This window comes from Loxodonta africana, chromosome 6, assembly GCF_030014295.1.
Source record: "Loxodonta africana isolate mLoxAfr1 chromosome 6, mLoxAfr1.hap2, whole genome shotgun sequence".
Classification (NCBI taxonomy): Eukaryota; Metazoa; Chordata; class Mammalia; order Proboscidea; family Elephantidae; genus Loxodonta; species Loxodonta africana.
In genome coordinates this window covers 70,856,303-70,881,983 of record NC_087347.1, presented here as the reverse complement: position 1 = coordinate 70,881,983, position 25,681 = coordinate 70,856,303, and the positions used below count along the sequence as shown (strand labels likewise).

Below are 25,681 nucleotides of genomic sequence, written 5' to 3'. Positions count from 1 at the left end.
CAATAATCCCTGGGAGATGAGAAACAAATAAGATGAGCCCTACAATTGCCCCAGCTTACTACCTAGAGAGTTTCCAGGCAGTGACAGAGAGAGGTTGAACCAGGTGAAGCATAGTAGTCTTGCCGGTTGAAGAGACAGAGCTGGAACTCTGGGGAGGCGAAGGAAGCTAGTGTTCAGAGGGAAGAGTACCAGAGAGGAGAGAATGCACATAGAAAGAACACCAAAGATCTGCAGAGGGTCCCCCTAGAGAATTCAGCAGAGTACTGATCAGCACATGTAAGGAAACTACCTGAAAATAAAGAACTATTCAAAAGGATTAAAGGAAACAGTGTTCACACAGGGCCTGAAATACTATCTGTTCCCATCAGCCATATCTTGCAGGTCATGGGTATTCAGCAGTTTTGCCTCAATAGCCCTAATCTAAATACTGCTCTGATTCCTCCCTAAAAAGCTTAAAAGTAAGCCCTGAAAAGTTCAATTTTGTTCCAAAAAATTTAACTGCATCTCAAAACAAAGCTCAAGAACATTTATGGGAATACAAAAGTATTCGGCATCCAATAAGGTAAAATTCACAATGTCTGGCACTGGATCAAAAATCACCAGGTATGTTAATAGCCAGGAAAACATAATGCATACAAGAAGAAAAATCAATCAAAACTGACCCAGAAATGACATAAATGACAGAATTAGTAGATAAAAGACATTAAAATGCCTATTATAGCTATATGCCATATGTTCAAGAATCTAGAGAAAAGGTCAAAATGTTAAGTAGAGACACGTAAGATATTGAAAAAGACAAAAATGGACCTCTACAGATGAAAACTATAATGTCTGAGATGAAAATTTAAAAGATGGGATGGACAGATTAAAAAACTGCCAAAAGAAAAAAACAAGGATTAGTGACTTTGAAGACATAACTATAGAACCCATACACAATGATATAGAGAAAAGAATACTTTTATTTATTTATTTTTAGATAAATCATCAACAAGTTGTGGAAAAACCTCAAGCAACCTAATATATGTATAATTGGAGTCCATGAAGGGGGGGGGGAAAGAAATTATCTGAAGAAAGAATGCACAAAAATTTTCCAAATTCAATTAAAGCTATAAACTCAAAGATCCAAAAATCTCAACAAACTCTAAGCACAAGAAACATATATATATTGTACCAAGACACAGCATAATCAAATTGCTAAAAATCAGTGATAAAGAAAAAGACTTAAAAGAAGCCAGAAAAAGATACATTACATACAGAGAAAGAAATAAGAATGATGACAGACTTTTTACCAGAAACGATGCAAGCCAGAAGGCAGTGAAACAATGTCTTTAAAGTTGTAAAAGAAAGGCTGTTAAACTACAATTCCATATCCAGTAAAAATATTTTTTTTAATGAAGGCAAAATGAAGATTTTTCAGACATACAAAAGCTGAGAGAATTCACCAGCAGCAGAACCGCACTATAACAAATGTTAAAAGAAATTCTTCAGTTAAAGGAAGTCCCTCAAGCAGAAGAAAAATAACACCAGGTGGAAAATTGGCTCTATACAAAAGAATGAAGAGCATCTGAAATATTTATCATGTGAGTAAATACAAAAGACTTTTTTTATTATTTAAACCTCTTTAAAAGATCATTGACTACTTAAAGGAAACATAATAACAATGTACTTACTTTACCAAAGAGGACATTCAGGTGGCCAACAAATACCTGAAAAGATATTCACTATCACTTGCCATCACAGAGATGCAAATCAAAACCACAATGAGATGCCATCTCACCCCTGCAAGAATGGCACTGATCAAAAAACAGAAAATATTAAATGCTAAGGAGGTTGTGGGGAGATTGGAACTCTCATACACTGCTGGTGAAAATGTAAAATAATATAGCACTTTCTTAAAAAGCTAGACATACAAATACCATATGATCCAGCCATCCTACTCCTAGGAATATAACCTAGAGAAACAAGAGCCGTCACACAAATAGACATATGCACACCCATGTTCACTGTAGCATTATTCACAATAACAAAAAAGATGGAAATAACCTAAGTGCCATCAACAGATTAACAGATAAACAAATTATGGTACATACACACAACAGAATATTATACAATGATAAAGAATAACGTTGAATCCACAAATCACCTCACAAAATGGAGTGAAATAAGTCAATCACAAAAGGACAAATATTGCATGAGACCACTATTATAAAAACTCAAGGAAATGTTTACACTGCAAAAAGAAACAATCTTTGAGGGTGGGTAGAAAGAGGAAACCACTAACTAGATAGTAGATACGTGTTAACTTTGGTGAAGGGAAAAGCAATACACGATATAGGGGAAGTCAGCATAAATTGACTGAGAGATGAGGAAATCGGAAGAATGGCAACAGGGAACCCAGGGGGTAAAGGAGGAGAGTGCTGACATATTGCAGGGATTGCAGCCAATGTCACGAACAACTTGTGTACAAATTTTTTGAATGGCAAACTAATATGATCTGTAAACTTTCACCTAAAGCACAATAAAATGTTAAAAAAAAAAAAGACAGCATTGTAAAATCTCAATATGAAGCTATAAAACATCAATATAGTTTAATTTGAAAAGTTTAAAAAACTACAATTTATTTTAGAGCTGCAGTGGGTTATAATATATGTCGAAGTAAAATGTATGACAACAATAGCACAAAGGCCAGGAGAGAAGAATCATAAGCATACTATTGTCAGACTCTTAAACTATGTGTAAAATGGTATATCACTTGAGGGTGATATATTAAAGATACATATTAAAGATACATATACTCTAAACCCAAAAGCAACCACTAAAACAGCATGATAAAATGTTATAGCTAATAAGGCAAAAAGGAACATAAAATGAAATCATAAAAAATACTCAATCAAAAACAAGTCAGAAAGCAAGGAAAAGGGTAACAGAGCAGATGAGACAAATAGAAAAAAATAGCAATATGGAAGATTTAAATCCAAACCCAAATATATTGATCATTACATTAAATGTAACTGGCCTGAATACGCTAATGAAGAGGCAGAGATTATCAGACTGGATGTTAAAGCAAGACACAATCATATGCTGCCAACAAGAAAACCATTTTAACTCTAAAGTAAAAGGTTTAAAAGTAAAATGAAATGATACCAAAGAAATATAATATGCTAACATTAATTTTTTTTAAAGTCTGAAGTGGATGTATTAATATCAGACACAGTAGACTTTAGAGCAAAGAATATTTCCAGAAACAAAAACCGTAATTTCATAATGACAAAGGAGTTAATTCATCTACAGGATATAATACTCCTAACGTATATGTGTTTAGAGCTTCACAACACATGAAACAAAAACTGACAGAACTTCAAGAAAGAGACAAATACATAACTATAGTCGGAGATTTCAACATCCTTCTCTCAATAGTTGACAGAATAAGCAGACAGAAAATTAAGACTACAGACTTTAACAACACTATCTACTACCAACTTGACATTTATAGCTGCTCTATCCAACAGGAACTGAATATGTGCTTTCGACATTTATTTGCCAACAACGCCCTCTCCCCACAAGGTATTTTCATAAGCACTGTTATGCCAATTTTTTCTACATGTTGCTGTAAAAAAAATTAGCATACTGCATTTACGAAAATACCACGCGGGGGCAGGGGGTGAAATTGTCAGATGAACATAGAAGGTGCACTTTTTTTGCATAAAGATATCTTTTCAAGTGAACATAAAACATTTACCAAGACAGATGATATTCTGAGGCATAAAACAAGTATGAATACATTTAAAAGGATTCAAATAATAAAAGTATGTTTTCTGACCACAACAGAATTAGAAAAAAAATTATTAAAAAAAAATGTTCTACATCCTACTTTGGTGAGTAAAAGCTGGTGGGGTGTTAAAAGTTTTTGAGTGGCCATCTAAGATACTTCACTGGTCCTACCCCATTCTGGAGAATGAAGAAAAACAAAGACACAAGGGAAAGATTAGTCCAAAGGACTAATGGACCACAACTACCACAGCTTCTACCAGACTGAGTTCAGAACAACAATAACAAAAAAGGTTACCAGGGTGGGGAGAACAGTACAGACTAATATCCCTAAGAACAGAGATGAAAACATTTTTAGCAAAATTTTAGCAAATTGAACCCAAAAATTTATGTAAAAATAATGCATCATGACCAAATGGGGTTTATCCCAGGAAAGTAACATGTCTTAACACTTTAAAATCAAAGTAATTCATTACATGAAGGGATTTTAAAACAAGAAAAGAAAAAAAAAGATCATATCGATAGATGCAGAAAATAAATATGACAAAATTCATCATATGCTCCTGATAACAAACCTTCAGCTAACTAGGAAAAGAAGGTGTTTCCTCAACCTGATAAAGGGTATCTATGAAAAACTTAGAGCTAACATCAACTTAACAGTAAAAGAAGAATTGCTTTCCCTCTAAGACCAAAAATAAGAAGAGGATGTCTGCTCTCACCACTTCGACATTGTACAGGCATACCTCGTTTTATCGTGCTTCACAGATATTGCTTTTTTTTTTTACAAATTGAAGGTTTGTGGTAACCCTGCGTCAAGCAAGTCTATCAGTGCCATTTTTTCAATAACACGCTCACTTTGTGTCTCTGTGTCACATTTGGTAATTCTTGTAATATTTCAAACTTTTTCATTATTATTATATCTGTTATGGTGATCTGTAATTGGTGCCACAAACTGCTCCCATACAAGACAGTGAACTTAATCGACAAATGTTGTATGTGTTCTGAGTGCTCCACCAACCTGCCTTTCCCTCATCTCTCTCCCTCTCCTCGGGCTTCCGTATTCCCTGAGACACAGCAATATTGAAATCAGGCAAATTAATAACCCTACAATGGCCTCTAAGTGTTCAAGTGAAAGGAAGAATCACATGTCTCTTAAAAGCTAGAAATGATTAAGCTTAGTGAAGAAGGCATGTCAGAAACTGAGACAGGCCCAAAGCTAGGCCTCTTGTGCCAAACAGTCAGCCAGTGAATGCAAAGAAAAAGTTCTTGAATGAAATTCGAAGTGCTACTCCAGTGAACATACGAATGATAAGAAAGCTGACATGGAGAAAGTTTAGCAGTCTGGACAGAAGATCAAACCAGCCACAACATTCCCTTAAACCAAACCCTCATCCAGAGGACGGTTCTAATTCTCTTCAATTCTTTGAAGGCTGAGAGAGTTGAGGAACCTGCAGAACAAAAGTTTGAAGCTAGCAGAGATTAATTAGTTCATGAGGCTTAAGTAAAAAAGCCGTCTCCATAACATAAAAGTGCAAGGTGACGCGGCAAGTGCTGATGGAGAAGCTGCAGCAAGTTGTACAGAAGATCTAGCTGAGATAACTGATGAAGGCGGCTGCACTAAACAGCAGATTGTCAGTTTAGACTAAACAGCCCCACACTGGAAGAAGATGCCATGTAGGACTTTAAAGGCAGAAAGGAGAAGTCAATGCCTGGCTTCAAAACTTCAAAGGACAGGCTGACTCTCTGATTAAGGGCTAATGCAGCTGCTGACTTTAAGTTGAAGCCAATGCTCATTTACCATTCAAAAAATTCTAGGGCCCTTAAGAATTATGCTAAATCTATGCTGCCTATGCTCTATAAATGGAACAAAAAGGCCTAGATGACAGCACATCTGTTCACAACACGGTCTACCAAATATTTTAAGCCCACTGTTGAGACCTACTGCTCAGAAAGAAAGATTACTTTCAATATGTTACTGCTCATTGACAATGTACCTGGTCACGCAAGAGCTCTCATGAAGATGTACAAAGAGATTAATGTTGTTTTCGTGCCTGCTAACACAACACCCATCCTGCAGCCCATGGATCAAGGAGTAATTCCGACTTTGCAGTCTTCTTCTGGGCAAAGTAAATTGAAAGCCTTATGGAAAGGATTTACCGTTCTAGATGCCATAAAGAACATTCGTGATTCATGGGAGGAGGTCAAAATATTAACATTGACAGGAGTTTGGAAGAAGTTGATTCCAACCCTCATGGATGACTCTGAGTGAGAGGTTCAAGACTTAAATGGAGGAAGTAACTGCAGATGTGGTAGAAATAGTAAGAGAACTAAAATTAGAAGTAGAGCCTCAAGACGTGACTGAACTGCTGTAATCTCATGATAAAACTTTAACAGGTGAGGAGTTGCTTCTCATGGATAAGCAAAGAAAGTGGTTTCCTGAGTACTTGAATGTACTCCTGGTGAAGATGCTGTGAACACTGTTGAAATGACAATAACAGATTTAGAATAGTACAGAAACTTAGTTGATAAAGCAGAGGCAGGGTTTGAGAGAAGTGACTCCAATTTTTAAAGAAGCTCTATGGTGGATAAAATACTGTCAAAAAGCATCATATACTACAGAGAAATCTTTCGTGAAAGGAAGTGTCAATTGATGCGGCAGACTTCATTGTTGTCTTATTTTAAGAAATTGCCACAGCCACCCCAACCTTCAGCACCTGATCAGTAATCAGCCATCAACGTCGAAGCAAGACCCTCCACCAGCAAAAAGATTATGACTTGCTGAAGGCATTTTTAGCAATAAAGTATTTTTTAATTAAGGTATGCATATTGTTTTTTAGACATAATGCTATTGCACAGTTAATACACTACAGTACGGTATAAATATAACTTTTACATGCATTGAGAAATCAAAAAATTCATGTGACTCGTTTTATTGCGGTATTCACTCTAATTGCAGCGATCTGGAACTGAACCCACAATATCTCCGAGGCATGCCTGTATATGAGTCCCTGTGTGACACGAATGGTTAAGCACTTCACTACTAGGGCTTGAGCATACCAGAGGTCATGAAGACGGTGCAGGGCCAAGCAACACTTTTTTATGTTGTACATGGTGTTGCCATGAGTCAGAACCAACTCGGCAGCAACTAGCAACAACAAAATAAATCAGGAGATATACTGTGTTCATATAATATTAGGCAATATAAGAAGAGACTAATGGGGAGTATGGAGTGCAAGAAGAAATCACAGAATTTAGATAATGATTTACATTACATAAAAGCAGTATCAATAAAAAGCTACATAATTCAAATTTTATGAATTGTAACTCCAAGATCTCTGAAAATTGAAAGAGAACTGTTAGCGGGAAATATTCTGAATTGTGAGACAACCTAGAAGGCACTAAGAAGGAAGTGAGATAATCAAATAAATAAAATGTAATGTTTGCTATTGTAATTGAGGCAGGATAAACATAATACGGTGTGTAGCAATGGAGGTTTACATTGAAACCTCATAGAAAACTCTCAAACAAAATAAGGCCCTGCTGTATCAACTCTTGGGATATAAGGATACAAGGCTTTCAAAATGGCTGTGACAAAAACTTTAAAGCATTCAAGACTGGTTTTGGGGTATCTTACTGTATTAATATTTTAAAGGAATAAAAAAAAGAAAATTATAAATAATCACAAACCTAGAAGCTGTTACCACCTAAAAAAGGGCAACTGATACAAAAGTTATACCTACGAAATGAAATTTAGGTTCTAGAACAAATTCTTAGTATTACAAATCAAGTACATTTTTACAGTTTCCTCAGATAAGGTGCTGGTTTACTTGTACTAATATCATTATTCAATCATTATTATCAAAAAATAAATTTGAATGCAGACATTAGGTGTCATCCCTCATTATCAAATTTTCAAATTGAAAAGACATGCGAAATTAGATTCTGAAAGCATTTAACTCAAACTTTTCTTTTGCTTGAGTATTCTACATTTTTAAAATGAAAATATCCATAAAGCAATCTGGATATATAAAACATGACAAGAGATTTCATAAAAATATCTTAAATCCCTTGCATACTAATAACTTTTCAAACCACACATCTTCATAGCCATACTGTTATAGACAACAGTAATTAATACAAACATCAAAAGCAATCATTGTAGGAATACTCGTCATTTTCGCACAGCTTGGCAAATTATCAAGTACCTGCTGGTTATTAATTTTCAAACATATGGGTACCCTGTGGTAATACACATTAAATTGATTCTCTTCCACAAATATGGTATAATGAAAAAATGAATTATTAATCTTCTCTATAAGAAATCACTTAACTCATTCATATTGTTGGCAATGTACAACTTCAACGGTCTTCCACACAGGAATAAATTAGTAACCCTGGCAGAACATGTATGTTCACATGATCATGAAATTTAGGCCATTATTCCTTATATAACCGTATCCTTACATGAGCAATACAATTTTACTCTTATATGTAAATTGCTAAACTTTTATTTCTTTAAAATTAGTTATAGGCACAAGTGTACATAATTCATATATTGTCACAAAAAAATGTTCTTTCATTAAACGATTACAATTTTAGTTTAAAAATCATGGGTACTTGTAATCAAGCAGACAAATACTGAAAGATGAATAATTTTCAATCAATTTAACTTTTCTCAATTTCACAAAATATATGGCTGCCGTATAGTGATATCATTATGTCAAGTTTTAAAATTTTTTAAAGTAACTGTTTTAAAAGTTACAAGATTTGTGCACATTGCTTTTGCAGTCAGCTTTGTTTATAAATTAAGTTTTCTAAAATCTTATTCTGTTTTGGAGGGAAAAACAGATGAAAAAATCTATGGCAATAAATTGCTCATTGATTTTATTCCATAAATGCCCTGATTACTTGATATCTACTACTGCCTCGCCTCAGAAGTTATATGTTTGTAATTAGTCATGAAATAGCAAAGTCATATTAGAGTCGATGCTGACTCATAGCAACCCTATAGGGCAGAGTAGAATTAAATTAAAATTATAAATTAAATTAAATTAAATATAATTATAAATTAAATATAATTAAATTAAATTAGAATATGTAATATATAAATTCTAATAAATATATTAGAATTAAACATTCCAAAATAGGACAAATAATTTACTATCATATTCAATAATCTGGAATGTAAATCTACATAAAATACTGCCATCTACTAAGGCAGTAGACTTCCATGCCCCAGTCACAGTCCAAAAGAAAATCTCAGGGTAATCTGATAAACTCCAAAATGGCATCTTCCCCTAGAAATTTACCACACTGGGGAAAAAAAAGAATCTAAAGAACAAAAGACAGTAGTAAAGGTAATACGTTAACATGATAGGACTTTATACTAAAGTATCTATCAGAGAATACTAATGTTCTATGACTTAAAAAAAGAAAAATCTACCAGCCTATACCAGCGATAGCAGTATTGTACACCACCATGCAGGAATATTCTTCCTGAAATATGTTAAGTAATTGTCACATTTAAAAACACATGTGCAGGGTTTAGCAAAACACATGAATATATTCCAAAAGTGTATTCTTCTATCTTCAATTTAGATAAATCTGGAGACATTCTAAAGTTGAATATAAAAAGATATGCTATACTGTTGACAACAGAATACTACAAAGTTTTATTGCCATTTAAACAAAGAAGCCATAACAGTTAAATGAGCTCAAGAAATAGGTTTCAGTATCACAAGGCACCAGCTGTAAAGAGTTATGGCTAATTGAATATGGAACTCCTGCTTAATCAGATAACTGCTCTGCTTTTTTCAAATGAAATGCCATTTCCATACTGTCTGAAAATGGCCCATTTTATTGGTAACCAGAGAAAACAATATAAACTGTAAATAACATTAAGTGCTCTGTTTACCCATTCCAGGCACCGAAGTAGCAGGAGATCCAAGACGTCTTGGTAACACATTTGATGGTAGAGCTGGAGTAACAGTTCTTTCTGGGGGTCCACCAGGGGCAGAAGTGTCCTTTGGTGGTCCAGGAGATACTGGAACTTGTGGAGGAGGGCCCTGGTTAGCAGTTGCTGGTGCTGGGGAAAGGTTTCTTTGAGCTGCAGTTCGCTGACGAATCTCTGAAAAGATTAAGTATATTTTATATATATATATTAGGTTTAACACCCAATATACCACATTAGCCAATATCACAAATGACTTACATTTATTAAAGTTTTGTGGCACCATAAGGCATTGTAGGGTCAAAACTGCTTGTAACAAGGAATTTATAAAATTTAACACTGAAAACTAACTACAGCAGAGTACTATACTTCTAAGCCTACAACTCAACTGTATGTTTTCACAAGCCATGATCTAAGTTTATCCACTGATGTCAAACTTTTTTCAAAATAAATTTAATAAATCATCACCCAATTATGTCATATCTTTTTACAGTAAACACTCCTAACTTATGATAAAGAAAAGAAAGTTAATTCAAATTAATAAAACTTGGAATTGAAAATTTATTTTTCAAGATAAAAAAAATCAGTAACTTTCAGAAATCAGTGAATAAGAATATTCTGTAATTATCAAATAATTTATGAAGTAATTAATCGAGGTAGTCATAGAAATGCTGAAAAAGTATTCTTTACTATCATGTACCACTGCCATTCTCCTTTATGCTACTGTTACCTTTATTCGCAAATTTCTTTTCCATACAAATTGTGTATCATCATAAGTAAATCTTATCCTTTATAGTTGCAGAAATTACAAGATTATCTGTAACAGGGGTCGGCAAACATGCCAAAACCAGGCTGCTGCCTGTTTTTATAAACAGCTTTCTTGGAACATAGTTAGGAACATTTGTTTATATATTGTCTGTAGCTACTTCTGAAGAGCTAAGTCAGACCACATGGGCCTCAAAGACATTTGCTATATTTAGCATCTGGCTCTTTACACAAGAGTTTCATGACCTCTACTCAACAAGATAAAATTAAATTCTATCATTTCCCATTCCCACCAATACCTTATTTAAGTGACAGTAGCACGACTTCAAGTTAAAAAGGCATAATAGCTTTTTTTTTATATACATCGCATTAAATTATCACAAATTCTAAATTAGTGGGCTGAAACTAAATAAGTTATATTTTAATTGGCATGAACAGTGAAACTGCATACTATTTCAGAATCGAAATACTTTAAATTTGGCCTCTATTTGACTGTTAAAAGATTTTCATGAAAAGTTCACTGCGGTTGAGAACACAGCTCTAAAATTAGACCTCAGTTCAGATTTTTATGTGGACTATAACCTAGTCTACTAGTTGAGAACCTGGGACCTGTAGTCACAAATGTGTGATTGGAATCCTGGCTCTATGAGTTTACTCAACTTCACTAAGTTTCTGTTTCTTGATCTGTAAAATTAGGATAATATTCTCAACTCACAGAATTGTTATAAGAATTAAATAAGACAATGTCTATAAATTGATAACTGATATTTACTGAATACTTATTATTTCAGGGGACAGTATTTTCACAAACTAAGTATTTTCAAATGGCCATTTACTACAATTACTGAGACCAATTAATTTTTCACTGGTCCATAATTTGGTCTGTAACCAAGCCTCTACGATAAATGACAAGCATATCACCACTATGTAAATGGAGCCATCTTTATATTGTGCTACTTTCCATGTAGTTTATATAGAAAATTTCAGATTTTCACCTAGACTAATCATATCCCAATATTTCCTGCAAATTAGCTGGGCACACAATTATCTTTTACTCACAAGGAACACCTTGGTAGGTGATTACACATTAGGAAAGCCATTAAACGCTGCAAAAGGTACTGAGATCAATGAAACCATATTGAGATTTGATTATTTAAATTGCTACTTAAAAAAAATAAGGCATCAAATACTGTATATCATTTTTAGCCAATTTTCAGGCAAAGCGTAACTCAAAAAATGACATTTCTTCCAGATAAATATGCTTAACATGTATTAGACTATATTAAAAGTTGCTATTATCCTTTTACTTCTTGATCAAAGACTTATAACTGCTTCTTCTGATAATTAAAACCAAAACAAGACCAGTTGCCACCAAGTCCTTCCGACTCATAAACACTTGAATATACATTACCCTGTGAAAATTAAATGAATCGCTCTTTTAACATCACTCATGTGCTACTGAAAAGCAAAGTTGATAACTCTTTTTAACAAAGTACACTACGTCTAGCACTCCATAAGAGAAACTTGGCTTAATAATTCTACACCTAAATTTGGGCAAAGGGAGAAAATATTATAGAAGAGTCACAAAAGGGGGAATATGGAATTTCATCATTCTCAAAGGAAAAGCATGTAACAGGGTTACAACGTCATCAATAGTTTACAATAACTAGCAAAACTACCAAATCTAGATTTGGTAAAGTGCCATGAAAGACACTGGTAGTCTCAATTTAAAATATCTAAGATTTATCTACTTTTAGCTACTTGCCATTCACAAATGTTTTGTTATTAACTACTCTAAATAGTTTTTAGTGCTCAACAAAGTAGCCATTTGGTGATACTCAACATTTCCTACATTTAAATGTAAAATACCAGCTCCAAGAAAGATTTACCAAGCATTCTATCTCAATCTGGCAAAATATCATAAGGAGTGTTCGTCCCAGAAGGGTCAGTTCTCAACTGGAGGATATTTTAACATTCTTATCAATGATCAATCTACAATTCAACAGAAATCACCCTCACTGAGTATGAGGACATGTCTACACTGATTTTAAATTCAAAATGAAGCAAATAGAATCAAAATGAGATAAAGACTACTATATTACAGTAAACAAAGAGAAGAAAGCAAAGACAATAAGTTTTAGCTCCACCCTGTATACCAGATACGCAGCCTTGGCCAAGCTGATGGCATGTCTCAGTTCCATTTCCATAATGAGAATACTTACCTCTTACAGTTGTTATGAAGACTGAATGAAATAATCAATGCAAAGAGCTTAGCCAGAGTACAAGGTTTTCATAAATGATAGCTAATAGCAGTAGGGCATATCTAAAGGTTTCAGATTACAATAAATCAAAAGCTAAGAAATTCAGAATTTCTAAAGTCATTCTTAAAATAAAACAGATATCAATTTATACATTAAATGTGTTTCTAAAGTAATCCGTGAACTTTTTTAAATGTGTAAACTCACAATTTATGTAAAAACTCAAATCTGTAACTCTAGCTTGCTATTAAATAATTCTTGAGATGAATGTTCTTTATCTCAAATAACCACTTCTTAATTTATTAGGTTTTAAGATACTGATTCTTCATATACTGGCAGAAGGGATTGTGTTTATTTTCATACTGAAATATAGTAGAAAAAACACCATACAATAGTTAGGAGGCTTGGAGTTCCGTCCTAGTTGACACCACCAGTTCCCACGGTGAACTAAAAAGTATTTTACTCACAACTGGATTTCAAATTTCCGTAAAATGGGAGTGTTGGCAGAACTACAAAGATAAATCTTCACATTTTCCCTAGCACTGGTCAGAGGCTTTCTGGACTAGACTCTACAGCAACGGGTTTGGTTTTGGTTTTCAGGTGTCCAGTTCTAAGCCTCATATGAAAAAAATTTCAGTCACTAGGATTTTAGTAATGAGGGAGCACAATTTTTTAAGCCTATGAATAATTCATATATGCAGATGTGAAGGCTCTTAAATTTGGGTTGAATCTAGCCCTTTATAAGTGGGATTATGAGACGCAGTTTGGCAGGGCATAGGATATATCTTCAGGGGAGTTTTTCTTCAGGTCTGTATTTGAATTTATGTGAACATGGTTCCTTTAGAGAACCAAATTTTTACTTTCAAAATACTCTAAAGTCTGTGTTCACTGTATCATCTTCATATCCTACTCATACTAAGCTCATTTATAGTCAATTTCTGCCCTATTTCTCTACTAAAATTGCTCTCTCAATAGATTGATGCCTTTTTATTAACCAAAATGACTTTAAATCCTCTTCCCTTAGAAGCAAATCTTTTTGAAAAAGGCAAAAAAAACTTCTTCCATTTCATTCTTCTACCCAGCTCAACCCAGTTTCTGTCCTCCTTTTTAGCTATATCATTACCACCCTATCACTGAGAAAGTACCACTGCTTAGGTCACTAACAAACTTACACCACCACCCCCCACATCATTGTTATTATCCTAGCTACTCTTTATCAAATATCTATTATTAGCCAAGAACTATACTAAGCACTTTAGTAAGCTTACTAATTTCATTTAATATTTAGACCAATCCTTTCCGATAACTCCTAGCTCAGTTTTTAAAAGAAAAAAGTAAAGCTCAGAGGCTAAGTAACTTTCCAAAGGTCTCACAGTAAAATAAGACACAGAGCCAGGATTCTAATTCTAGTTGGTATGATAACAATGCCCACTCTCTCTGTTGTACAACCTGTCAGATCCAAAGATCTCATTTCAGTCTTCTAATTACTTGACTCTTTACAAAATATGATAGTAGGATGCCATCCCCACTATACTACCTTCAACTTTCTAGGTGCCAGTCTTGCTCTGCTTTTAACTCTGATCAACCCTTCTGTCTTTTCCCTGGGCTCCTCTTTCTCCATCTACCCTTAAATGTTAATGTTCCTTGGGGTTCTGTCACAGATCTTCAAACTCTATGCTCTCTCTCCCTGGGCAACTTTACTTAATCCTACAGTTTCATTACCAAAAAAAAAAAAAATCACCTATACTTCCCAATAATTCCTAATCTGTACCTGTAGCCTCAACTTCTTTCCTGAGCACCACATGAAATAATCAACCGTCTGTGAACTTCACCACCTGAATATAACACTAGCTCAAAAAAAAATTTTTTTCAAAAGGACCAAAGAAATTCGAAACCTTGGATACAAACCTACCATTCTAATTCTTATATTTCTTATCTTGCTTAATAACACTAACATCTACCTGGTTACCCAAATCCAAAACCTAGGCAACATCTTGACTCCTCCTCCCATCCCCCAATTTCCATGTCTAATTACCATAAAGTCCTGTCAATCTACTCCTGAATTATCACTTAAATCTCTTTCCCCCACTCCTTCTCCCAACTTCTTTGCTGTCATGGATTGAATTGTGTACCCAAAAAAATACGTATTAGATATAATCCCATAGGGTTTTGTTATGTTAATGAGGTCATATTAGTGTAGGGTGTATCTTAAACCAATTATTTTTGAGATACAAAAAGAGTTAATTAGGCACAGATAGAAGCCAACACAAATGGGCAAAAAATAGATGCCATAAGATCATTACAGAACCTGAGACAAGGGTTTTCCCCAAGCAGACAGAGGGAGCTTTCCCTAGAGCTCATGACTTGAATTCAGACTTCTAGCCCCGATGGCACAATGGTTAAGAGCTTGGCTGCTAACCAAAAGGTCAACAGTTCGAACCCCCCAGCCACTCTGGAGGAGAAGAGACCTGGCAGTCTGCTTCCGTAAAGATTACTGCTTGGGAAACCCTATCACGCAGTTTACTCTGTCCTGTAGGGTCGCTATGAGTCAGGATCAACTCGAAAGCACACAACAGCAGATTCCTGAATGGTAAGGAAATAAATTTCTGTTCATTAAAGTCACACACTTACGGCATTTCTATTATAGCAACACTACATAACTAAGAAGACAACTGCCATAAATACCTACTCCAGGCTTTTATCTCTTACCTAATTAGATGATATCTTAAGTGATCTTTATGTCTTCAACCTTGTTTTCTCCAATCCATTCCCCATACTAAAATATATATATATTCTTTCTAAAATGCAAACTTAATCTAAAATACAAAGCCCCCAGTAGCTTTTCATGTTATTTATAAGATAAAGTCCCAAACTCCATAATGTTGTATACCAAGTACTTCATAATTTGACCCCTCCCTCACATGAACCATACCTCCCTTTTCAGACATATGGCACCATTTGCAGTCCCTCAAAGTACCAAGCTGTTTCTCTTGTCTTTGCATAGGGAGTCCCTTCTGCCTGAAAAGTCCTTTCCCAACCCTGTTCTCCTAGCAGATTACTAAAATTTATTCTGTATTGTGCTTTGTGCCTATCTTCACTGTGGTCCTAAGATTGTTTTGTGTCAAGATTGTATCAAGATTGTTTATTTACATGCCTGTACACCCCTTTCCAAGCCCTGGCAGCACAGCAGTTAAGAGACTGGCTGCTAACCAAAAGACTGGCAGTTCAAATCCATCAGCCACTCCTTGGAAACTCTATGAGGCAGCTCTACTCTGTCCTATAGGGTCCCAAAGAATCGGAATTGACTCAACGGCAATGGGCTTTTTGTTTGTTTGTTTATACCTCTTTTAGATCCCTAGGTGGTGCAAACGGTTTGCACTTGGCTACTAACCAAAATGTTGACGGTGTGTACCCACCTAGTGGTGCCTCAAAAGAAAGGCCTGGTGATCTGCTTACAGTCGAGCAAATCCTATGGATCTCAGCTCTACTCTGTTAACATATGGAGCCGCCATGAGTCGGAATCAACTTGACAGTAACGAGTTTGGTTTTTTGGGTTGTTTTGTTTTGTTTATACCCCTTTTAGCCATGACCTAATGGGCAGGAACTGCATGTTTGTAGCCTCCGGATGTGGCAATATAACTGGTACAGAGTATGAGCTTAATAAAGGTTTGTGAAATGAATCTACTTTTCTCCTGCTTTTCAACATCAGATTTCCAACTTCCTTTTGCCTAGTGTACATGGTGTAGTAGGCAGAATAATAAAGCCCCAAAGATGTGCATGTCCTAATCCCTGGAACCTATTAAACATGTTATTTAAAACAGCAAGGGGGAATTAAGATTACAGATAGAATTAAAGTTGCTAATCAGCTGAACTTGAAATAAAGAGATTATCCTCGATTCTCTACTTGGGCCTAATGTAATTATAATGGTTCCTTAAATGTGGAAGACGGAGGCAGTAGAGTCAATTTCAGAATGATGGAAAATGAGAAAAGACTAAATTAGCCATTCTGGCTTTGAAGATGAAAGGAGGCAAAGAATAAAGAAAGCCTCTAGAAGATGGAAATGGCAAGAAAACAGATTCTCCCGTAGAGCCTCCAGAAAGAAATGCAGCCTTGCCGACACTGTGATTTTAGCCCAGTGAGACCTATTTCGGATTTTTGACCTCCAGAACAGTAGGATAATAAATCTGTGTTGTTTTAAGCCACTAAATTTGTGGTAATTTATTACAGCAGCAATAGGAAATGAATACACATAGTTATACAGCCAACAAAACCAAACCCGTTGCTGTCAAGCAGACTCTGACTCATAAAAAAAAAAAATTTTTTTTTTCTTTTTTAGTGACCCTAAAAGTCAGAGTACAACTGCCCCACAGGGTTTCCAAGTCTGTAAATCCTTGCGGAAGTAGACTGCCACATTATTCTCTGGCAGAATGGCTGGTGGATTCAAACCAGGACCCATAAACTCCACAGAACTAAGATGAAGTAGTCCATGGTGCTGTTGGTTCAGCTGCTCTGATGGTCCTAGGGCTGTCTTGATCCCTCCATAAATTCCCAGGCTTTGTAACTTCACGTACATTTTGATATCTCCTACTTTATGTTTAAAGAGTCCCTGGTGGCACCAATGGCTATATGTGACTACCAACTTCCGTGGAAGACAAGACTGGCGACCTGCTTCCAGAAAGTCACACCTTTGAAGACCCTATAGGGCAGTTCCACTCTGCATACATGGGTCACCATGAGTTGGGATCAACTCAGTGGCAACTAACAACAACACCTTTGTTTATAAAAATTCCCAGCTGTTTTTACCTTACCAGCTTGCTACAGTTCCTATGTGTCTCTGACCCCATACGACATCGTCACCTCTAGAAAGAACTTAGCACTGAATTAATTAATTCAGCAAGGACACTGTCTTCTAGTCCTGGCACTCACTAGTTGGCTCATGTTAGACGGTTGAGAGAGAACAATAGTACTGTGCATTAGAGTTTGGTATTACAGGAATATGCCTGGCTTGCTTCATGGAAGTACATGTCTAATCCAAGACCTAAAATCACCCTATCAAGAGGTAAAGGGGAACAAAAAAATACTGGAAAGAGGGAGATAGAGTGACATTCCAGGATGCATGTGAAACCAATGTCAATGGCCAAAATACTTTGACAGATATGTTTGAGGGGGACTCGGTCTCTGGTGGCAAACATCACCACCGAGGTCACAGAGAAAAATGAATTTGTGTTGCCTACCGCATGGAGAATCTCAGCCTAATTTCAGGAGATCCTGCGAAAAGTTACCCTCAAGCACAAAATTTGCTAATAATATATACCACCTGCCAGCCTTTAGTGGGGATTCTTTTGATTCTGCTTTTTAAATTAAGAGTACATTTTGCTTTACAGTTTTCCATCTCAGCATTATTTGTTTATTTATTTATTTTCATTACCTTGATGATTTATTTCTACTCTGGTCTGTTTTCCAGCTCTTTCAACCTTAAATTTTAAACAACCTGCAACTTGAAGTTAACCAGGGTTCCATTTGATAAATTACTGTTTTACAATTACTGTTTTCAAAATTCAAGCATTTTGAATGTTTCCCCTTATTTTCTTCAACTCATTTATTAAGCAACCACTATGAGTAAGGGGGCAAAGGGTTTTTGTTTTTTTTTTTTATGAGTAAGGCACCATGACAAGCACCACTAAGTGCATTTCTGAGCTGCATATAAAGGTGGCAAGCAAATATAAGACAAGCCCACTAAATACTCTAGTGCAAGGTAATCCCATAAAAAGGGAACCAACAAAAGTACTAGAGGGCCCAAGAAGGGGCAGATTAAACTCAAAGATGAAACAAAAAAAGGATTCATGGTGATGGTGGCATTTGAGATGGGCATTGAAAAACTGGTGAGGACAGAATGCCTTTGCTACTGGTATTAAGGTATGCTGTTGTTGTTAAGTGCCGTCAAGTTGGTTCCGACTCATAGCAACCTTATGTACCATAGAACGAAACACTGCCTGGTCCTGCGCTATCCTCACAATCCTTGTTATGCTTGAGCCCACTGTTGCAGCCAATGTGTCAATCTATCTCCTTGAGGGTCTTCCTCTTTTCTGCTGACCCTGTACTTTACCAAACATGATATCCTTCTCCAGGGACTGATCCCTCCCAACATGTCCAAAATATGTAAGACGCGGTCTCACCATCCTTGCTTCTATAAGGAGCATTCTGGTTGTACTTCTTCCAAGACAGATTTGTTCATTTTTTTGGCAGTCCAAGGTATATTCAATATTCTTTCCAACATCACAATTCAAAGGCATCGATTCTTCTTCAGTCTTCCTTATTCATCAACCAGCTTTCACAAGCATATGATTCTATTGAAAAGACCACAGCTTGGGTCAGGTGCACCTTAGTCTTCAAGGTGACATCTTTGCTTTTCAACACTTTAAAAGAGGTCCTTTGCAGCAGATTTACCCAATCCAATGCATCTTTTGATTTCTTGACTGCTGCTTCCATGGGTGTTGACTGTGGACCCAAGTAAAACGAAATTCTTGAAAACTTCAATCTTTTCTCCGTTTATCATGATGTTGCTTATTGGTCCAGTTGTGAGGATTTTTGTTTTCTTTATGTTGAGGTGCAATCCATATGGAAGGCTGTGGTCTTTGATCTTCATCAGCAAGTGCTTCAAGTCCTCTTCACTTTCAGCAAGCAAGGTTGTGTCATCTGCGTAACACAAGTTGTTAATGAGTCTTCCTCCAATCTTGATGCCCACTCTTCTTCATACAGTGCAGCTTCTTGGATTATTGGTTCAGCTTACAGACTGATAGGTATGGTGAAAGGATACAACCCTGATGCACATCTTTCCTGACTTTAAACCATGCGGAATCCCCCTGTTCTGTCCAAACAACTGCCTCTCGATCTATGTATACATTTCTCACGGGCACAATTAAGTGTAAAGGTATATAGCAGTTTTAAAATAAGACCCCAAAGTTCTCTGATTCTCCTCCAACAAATGGAGGAATCTATGTCCCCTCCTCTTCAATCTGTGCCCTATGACTGCTTACCCAAAAGAATAGAGCCATGCCAGTTGCCAGGACTATTTCCTGTCTCTGGGGCTACTTGCTCTTAGAACCCAGCCACCATGCTAGTAAGAAGCCCAAGCGACCCCAGGGAGAGGCCCATGTGGAGAGAACCCACAGTCAGCAACAACCTGCCAGCCACCTGAGTAAGCCACCTTGGTAGCAGATCCTCCAGCTCCAATCATGTAGCCCAAATGAAGCAGAGATGCACTGTCCCCACCAAACCCTGCCCAACTGCAAATTCATGAATGGAATAAATGATTGCTGTTTTAAGCTACTAAGTTTTACAGTGTTTTCTTAGAAATAGATAATTGTAATAGTACAGATTTAATACTTTAGTAAAGAACAACAAAAGGGGTAGAAATCATAATTTTATAATGTTTTCCAGATTCTCTTAATCAAATGTACATCCCCAAAATCAACAAAACATGAAGTGTTATTACATTTGCTATCAAGATCAAAAATATTAATGATTCCTACTTTAATCTTCCATATATGCCATGGAATATACGTATCATGGAACACCGGAAGGTGAGTGAGTAAAAACCAATAGGAGGTTGTAATTAGTCCATTTGCTAGAACTAGTTAGTTCTTCTGCAATACTGATTTCAAATTTAGCTGTGGCAGGATACAAACAATTCACTATTCTTTTATTAATGTAATTAATAGAGATGCAGGGTTATGTACAAAGGCAAAAGTGAATGTGGCTGCCTTTTAAACAAACATAGAAGGGTTGGTTAAGAATTCACTTTTAGCTATCATATGGCATCCTCAAATAATCTTTTTTTTTTTTTTAATATTTTATTGTGTTTTAGGTGAAAGTTTACACAGCCCATTAGGTTCCCCTTTAACAATTTTTATACAAATTGTTCCATGACATTGGTTACAATTTTTGCAAATGTATCACCATTCTCATTACTTCCATTCTGTTTGTTCTGTTTCCATTGATCTAGCTTCCCTGCCTGCTGCCCCAACCCCCACCCGGCCCACCTTCTCATTTTTGCCCTTAGGTAAATGTTGGCCATTTGGTCTCACACTGTTGATTGTTTAAAGACAGCACATTCTTCATGGATGCCACTGCTTATTCTATAAAGCAATCTATTATTTGGCTGAAAGGTGACCTCCAGGAGTGGCTTCAGTTTCAAGTTAAATGCGTATCTTAGGACGATAGTCTCAGGGGTTCCCCTAGTCTCTTTCAGTAAGTCTGGTCTTTTTTGGGAATTTGAATCTTGTTCTACACTTTTCCGGGACCTTCTATTATGTCCCTGATCAGAGCAGTTGGGAATGGTAGCCCAGCATCATCTAGTTCTTCTGGCCTCAGGCTAGAAGAGGCTGTGGTTTCTGTGAGTTATTAGTCCTGTGGACTAGTTTCTTTCCTGAGTCTTGGTTTACTTCATTCTCTTTTGATCCAGAGCAGAAGAGACCAATAGTTGTATCTGAGATGGTCATTTGCAAGCTTTTAAGGCCCCAGACACCTCACCAAACTAGGATGTAGAACATTGTCTTTATGAACTATGTTATGCCCGCTGTCTGAGCTGTCCCATGAGCCTATGGGCCCCAAACCTCTTAACCCAGTAAACCAATCACACGAGGTGTTTGGATATATTTAGAGGTCTCTGTAACTATGCCCCTATATGTTTTATTATATACATGAATATATATGCAACATACACATGCATGTACGTATACCTACAAATATACTTATATATACACATGCATATACTCACATACGCCTTCGTGTACACATAACAGCATACGTACCTATCTATCTAACCACACTTTTTTTTTTTTTTTGGTTGTTATTACTGTTGTTGCAAAATTGTATATGTTATAGAATTTACCACAATTACCTTTTATTCTTGCATACCTCTCAGAGTCTTTATTTACTTTGGTCAGGTTGTGCTGACTTCCCCTGTATTGTGTATAGACTTTCCCATCACTAGAAATAACAAGTGTCTATTATCTAGAAAGTGACTCCCCCTCCCCATCCCTGGTAACCATCAAAGAACATTGCCTTCTGTGTGTATACCTATTCTTGACTTTTCATACTTTTTATAAAAGTGGGACCATACAATATTTGTCCTTTTCTGATTGACTTATTTCACTCAGCATAATGTCCTCCAGATTCATTCATGTTATGTTTCGTGGACTCATCGTTATTCTTTATAGTTGCATAGTATTCCATTGTATTTACCACAATTTGTTTATCCATTCATCCGTTGATGGGCACTTAGGTTGTTTCCATCCTTTTGCGGCACCCTCCAATAATCTTATCTTCTTCCCTACTTCCTGTGGTCATAGCCTAGTCCTAGACCTTGCCATTACCAGTAACTGCACCCCTTTCAATTCAAGCATCCCACTCTCCATCCACAGCTCCTTTTCCAGCTTACTTTCTCTATTATTTGTTCAACTCCAAAAGGAATTACAACCCAGTAATTATTATTAAAGGAGTCAACGAACTTTCTCTGTAAAGGACCAGATAGTATTTTAGGTTTTGCAGGCCATATGCAGTCTGTTTAATATTCTCATTCTTTGTTATTTCTTAGAACCCATTAAAAACGTAAAACCCATTGTAAGTTCGAGAGCTATATAAAACAGGTTGTAGCCCAGATTTGGCTTGCAGGTTGTGTGGTTTGCAGATCCCTACATTAATACTGGAGCCCTGGTGATGTAGTGGTTAAGAGCTCGGCTGCTAACCAAAAAAAAAGAAAAGGTCAGCAGTTCGAATCCATCAGCCTGCTCCTTGGAAACCCTATAGGGCAGTTCTACTCTGTCCTATAGGGTCACTATGAATAGGAATCGACTGGACAGCAAGGGGTTTGGTTTTTGGTTACATTACTACTACCAGCACCTTTTAACTATCTGTTATCCCCATGTCACCTCCTTATTTCCTTCCTTATCATCTTAGATTATATAATCTATTGTTATAATTACCCTCTTGCATACACCTTCAACTCCCTGCCCTTTTACCACTTTATCTAATTCGTTAGGCAAAGCCCAAGCCTGGTTAAAATCAACTACCTGCCTACTCCAGGCCTGCAACCATGCAGCTGAACCTGACTGGAAAACCACACACAATCATGTTTTAAATTCATGGCCAGTAATTTTAAGTGGCCTTTAGTGCCACCTGGCACATTTCCCTAATCCTACTGCATTTCCCTAATACACCTTCTCATTCTTGTAGAGGATTACATCATATCTTCTCTTCAAGTTCCCAACAACACTTCCCCCAGCCTCACTCTAAGAAAATAGGCAATCAGAAGAAAATTTCCACCACCTATCTGTACTATATTCTCAGTCTTCCCTCTTGTTACTATGGATGAACTACCCATACTCCTATCAAAAGCCAGGAGCCCTGGTGGCACAAGAGTTAAGAACTCAACTGCTAACCAAAAAGTCGGCAGTTTGAATCCACCAGCTGCTCCCTGGAAACTCCATGGGACAGTTCTACTCTGTCCTATAGGGTTGCTATGGGTCGGAACAGACTCAATGGCACGAGGTTTAGGTTTTGGATCAAAAGCCAATCCCTCCACTTGTACACTGGTTTCCATCCTTTCTTGCCTACTCATGGGCAGTTCTCCACCAATTCTCCCACTCTCCTACATCATCAATTGTTCTGATCTTTTGGGTTATTTCCAGTAGCACACGACCATGCTATCATTTCTTTCAAACAGCGCCCTTGCTCACACACACAAAATGCTTTCCCCTCCATCTACCCATTTCTCTACTAACTTTTATTCAAGAGTTGCCCCTTCTCATTGCCTCCAATTGCTCTAGTTTCATCCTTCTTAAATCCATTCCAATTAGATTCTTGCCCACACCTCTCCACCAAAACTGTTCTTTTCAAGGTCACCAAAGACCTCCACATTACTAAAATCAATGGTCAATTCTCAGCCCTCAACTTACTTGGCCTATCAGCAGTATTTGTTACAAATGATCAGTACCTTCAAACACTCTCTTCATTTAAGAGTCCAGGACTCTAATCTCCTGGGTGTCCTATCTCACTGACTACTACTTCTCAGTTTCTTTTTCTGGTTCCACTTTATTACATCAATATCCTAAGAGGACCAAGGATCAAGGCTGATGTTAGTTGAGAAAAAGCTGGAAAGGGATGAAGCAGGGGTAGAAGCAGAGAGACTTAACTAGGAAGCTACTGCAGTAATTCAGGGAAGCATTGTTGGTAACCTGGACCTAGGTTAGTAACAGGAAGTTACTACACACACCTTGGTCCTCTACTCTTTTTCTTTCACATTTACTCCCTTGTAACCTCATCCAGTCTTGTGGTTTTAATATTATCCACATACTGATGACACCCAAATTTATACCTCTAAGCCAGATATTCCTGTTTTCCAGACTCATTCAACTCCTTCCTTAAAAACTCACCTTGGATGTCTAACAGGCATCTCAAACTTAACATAACCAAACCCAAATTCTGTTCTTCACTGCCCCCACCTTGACTAACCCCCCTCCAAAAAGTATCCCTCTTGCACTTTCCACCATCTCAATAAATGGGAACTACATCTTCCTAGTTACTCAGGTCAAAATCCTTGAGGTCATCTCTGACTCCTCCTTCTCTAAATCCATATACAATCCACCAGGAAATCTTTTGGGTTTTACCTTCCAAATATATGCAGAATCTGACTACTTCTTAAATCACCTCCTGTGTAGTAACTTCCGGTTACTAACCTAGATCTAAGTCACCATCAATGCTTTCCTGGGTTACTACAACAGCTTCTACCCTTGCTTCATCCCTTTCCAGCTTCTTCTTAACTAATATCTACCTTCGTTTTAAAGCATAACAAATTATGTCACTCTTGTGCTCAAAATAAAACAAAATAAAATTGGGGGAAAATATTATTTAAAACTGAAGTTCTTACAATGGTTCACATTCTACAAGGCCCTACATGATATGACCACTAGTGACCTCTCTTGTTGCCTCTCCTGCTACTCTCCCCTCCTTGCTTAATCCAGTCCAGCAATCCTGGCCTCCTTGCTGTCTCTAGAGCACTCCAGCTATGTGTTCCACCCAGTGTTTTTGCACTTACTGATTCCTCTGTCTAGAATATTCTTCCCTCAGATAGCTATATGGCTCATTTCCTCACTTCTTTAATGTCTTTGATGGAATGTCACCTTATCAATGAGGCCTTCCCATTATACTGAAAATTTTAATGCACCCTCACCCAAGGCACTCCCTATTCACCTTCTGCCTTCCTTTCTATGTTCCTTCCTTCATTTATTGTCTCTCTCTTCCTCCACAAGGGAGAGGGATTTTTTTTTTTTGGTCTATTTTGTTCACTACTTCATCCCCAGGGCCTAAAATAGTACCTGGTAGATAGTAGATGCTCCACAAGTATTTGTTGAAAAAAACAAATATATTAGGAATTAGTGCATAAAAACCAAATTTAATTCTACATACGAATTAAAACCTTGAAAAGAAATTTACTTTTTCACCATTCCCAAATATCTAGATTTTTTATCCTATGGAAGCCATCCATTTAAAATTAAACTTGATTACTTTTTAATCTAGTAAGGACACAGTCTTTCCATCTCTCAGTCAATGATTTCTACAGAAATAAAATAAATGCTAAGCATCTAAGCACCACCATTCTATTTAATATGCATATATACAGATATTTATTTGCTTTTTAATTTTATTTTTTCCTTGATATCACATTAGGATTCTGATTTTCCAAGATTAGGCACCCACTGCTAAAAATTCGCTTTAAAAGGGGTGAGGTCATAGAAGAACTAGATGGTGCCCAGCTACCACCACTGACCATTCTGACTGAGATCACAATAGTTGGTCCTGGATAGAATGGGAGAGAAATACGGAGCAGAACTCAAATTCTTATTCAGAAAAAAAAAAAAAAAAAACCCAGACAAATTG

At 36.6% G+C, this 25,681-nt stretch overlaps 1 protein-coding gene across 6 annotated transcripts in view; it reads right to left on the bottom strand.

The window, feature by feature from the left end:
• The window catches only part of LNPK (lunapark, ER junction formation factor), an 82,566-nt gene that overhangs the window by 14,543 nt on the left and 42,342 nt on the right, over positions 1-25,681 (bottom strand). For all 6 annotated transcript variants that reach the window (XM_003405976.4, XM_023542822.2, XM_010602805.3 and 3 more), the window contains one exon: positions 9,683-9,895. In XM_003405976.4, coding sequence (XP_003406024.1) covers positions 9,683-9,895 — 213 coding nt within the window. The remainder of the gene's footprint in view (positions 1-9,682; positions 9,896-25,681) is intronic.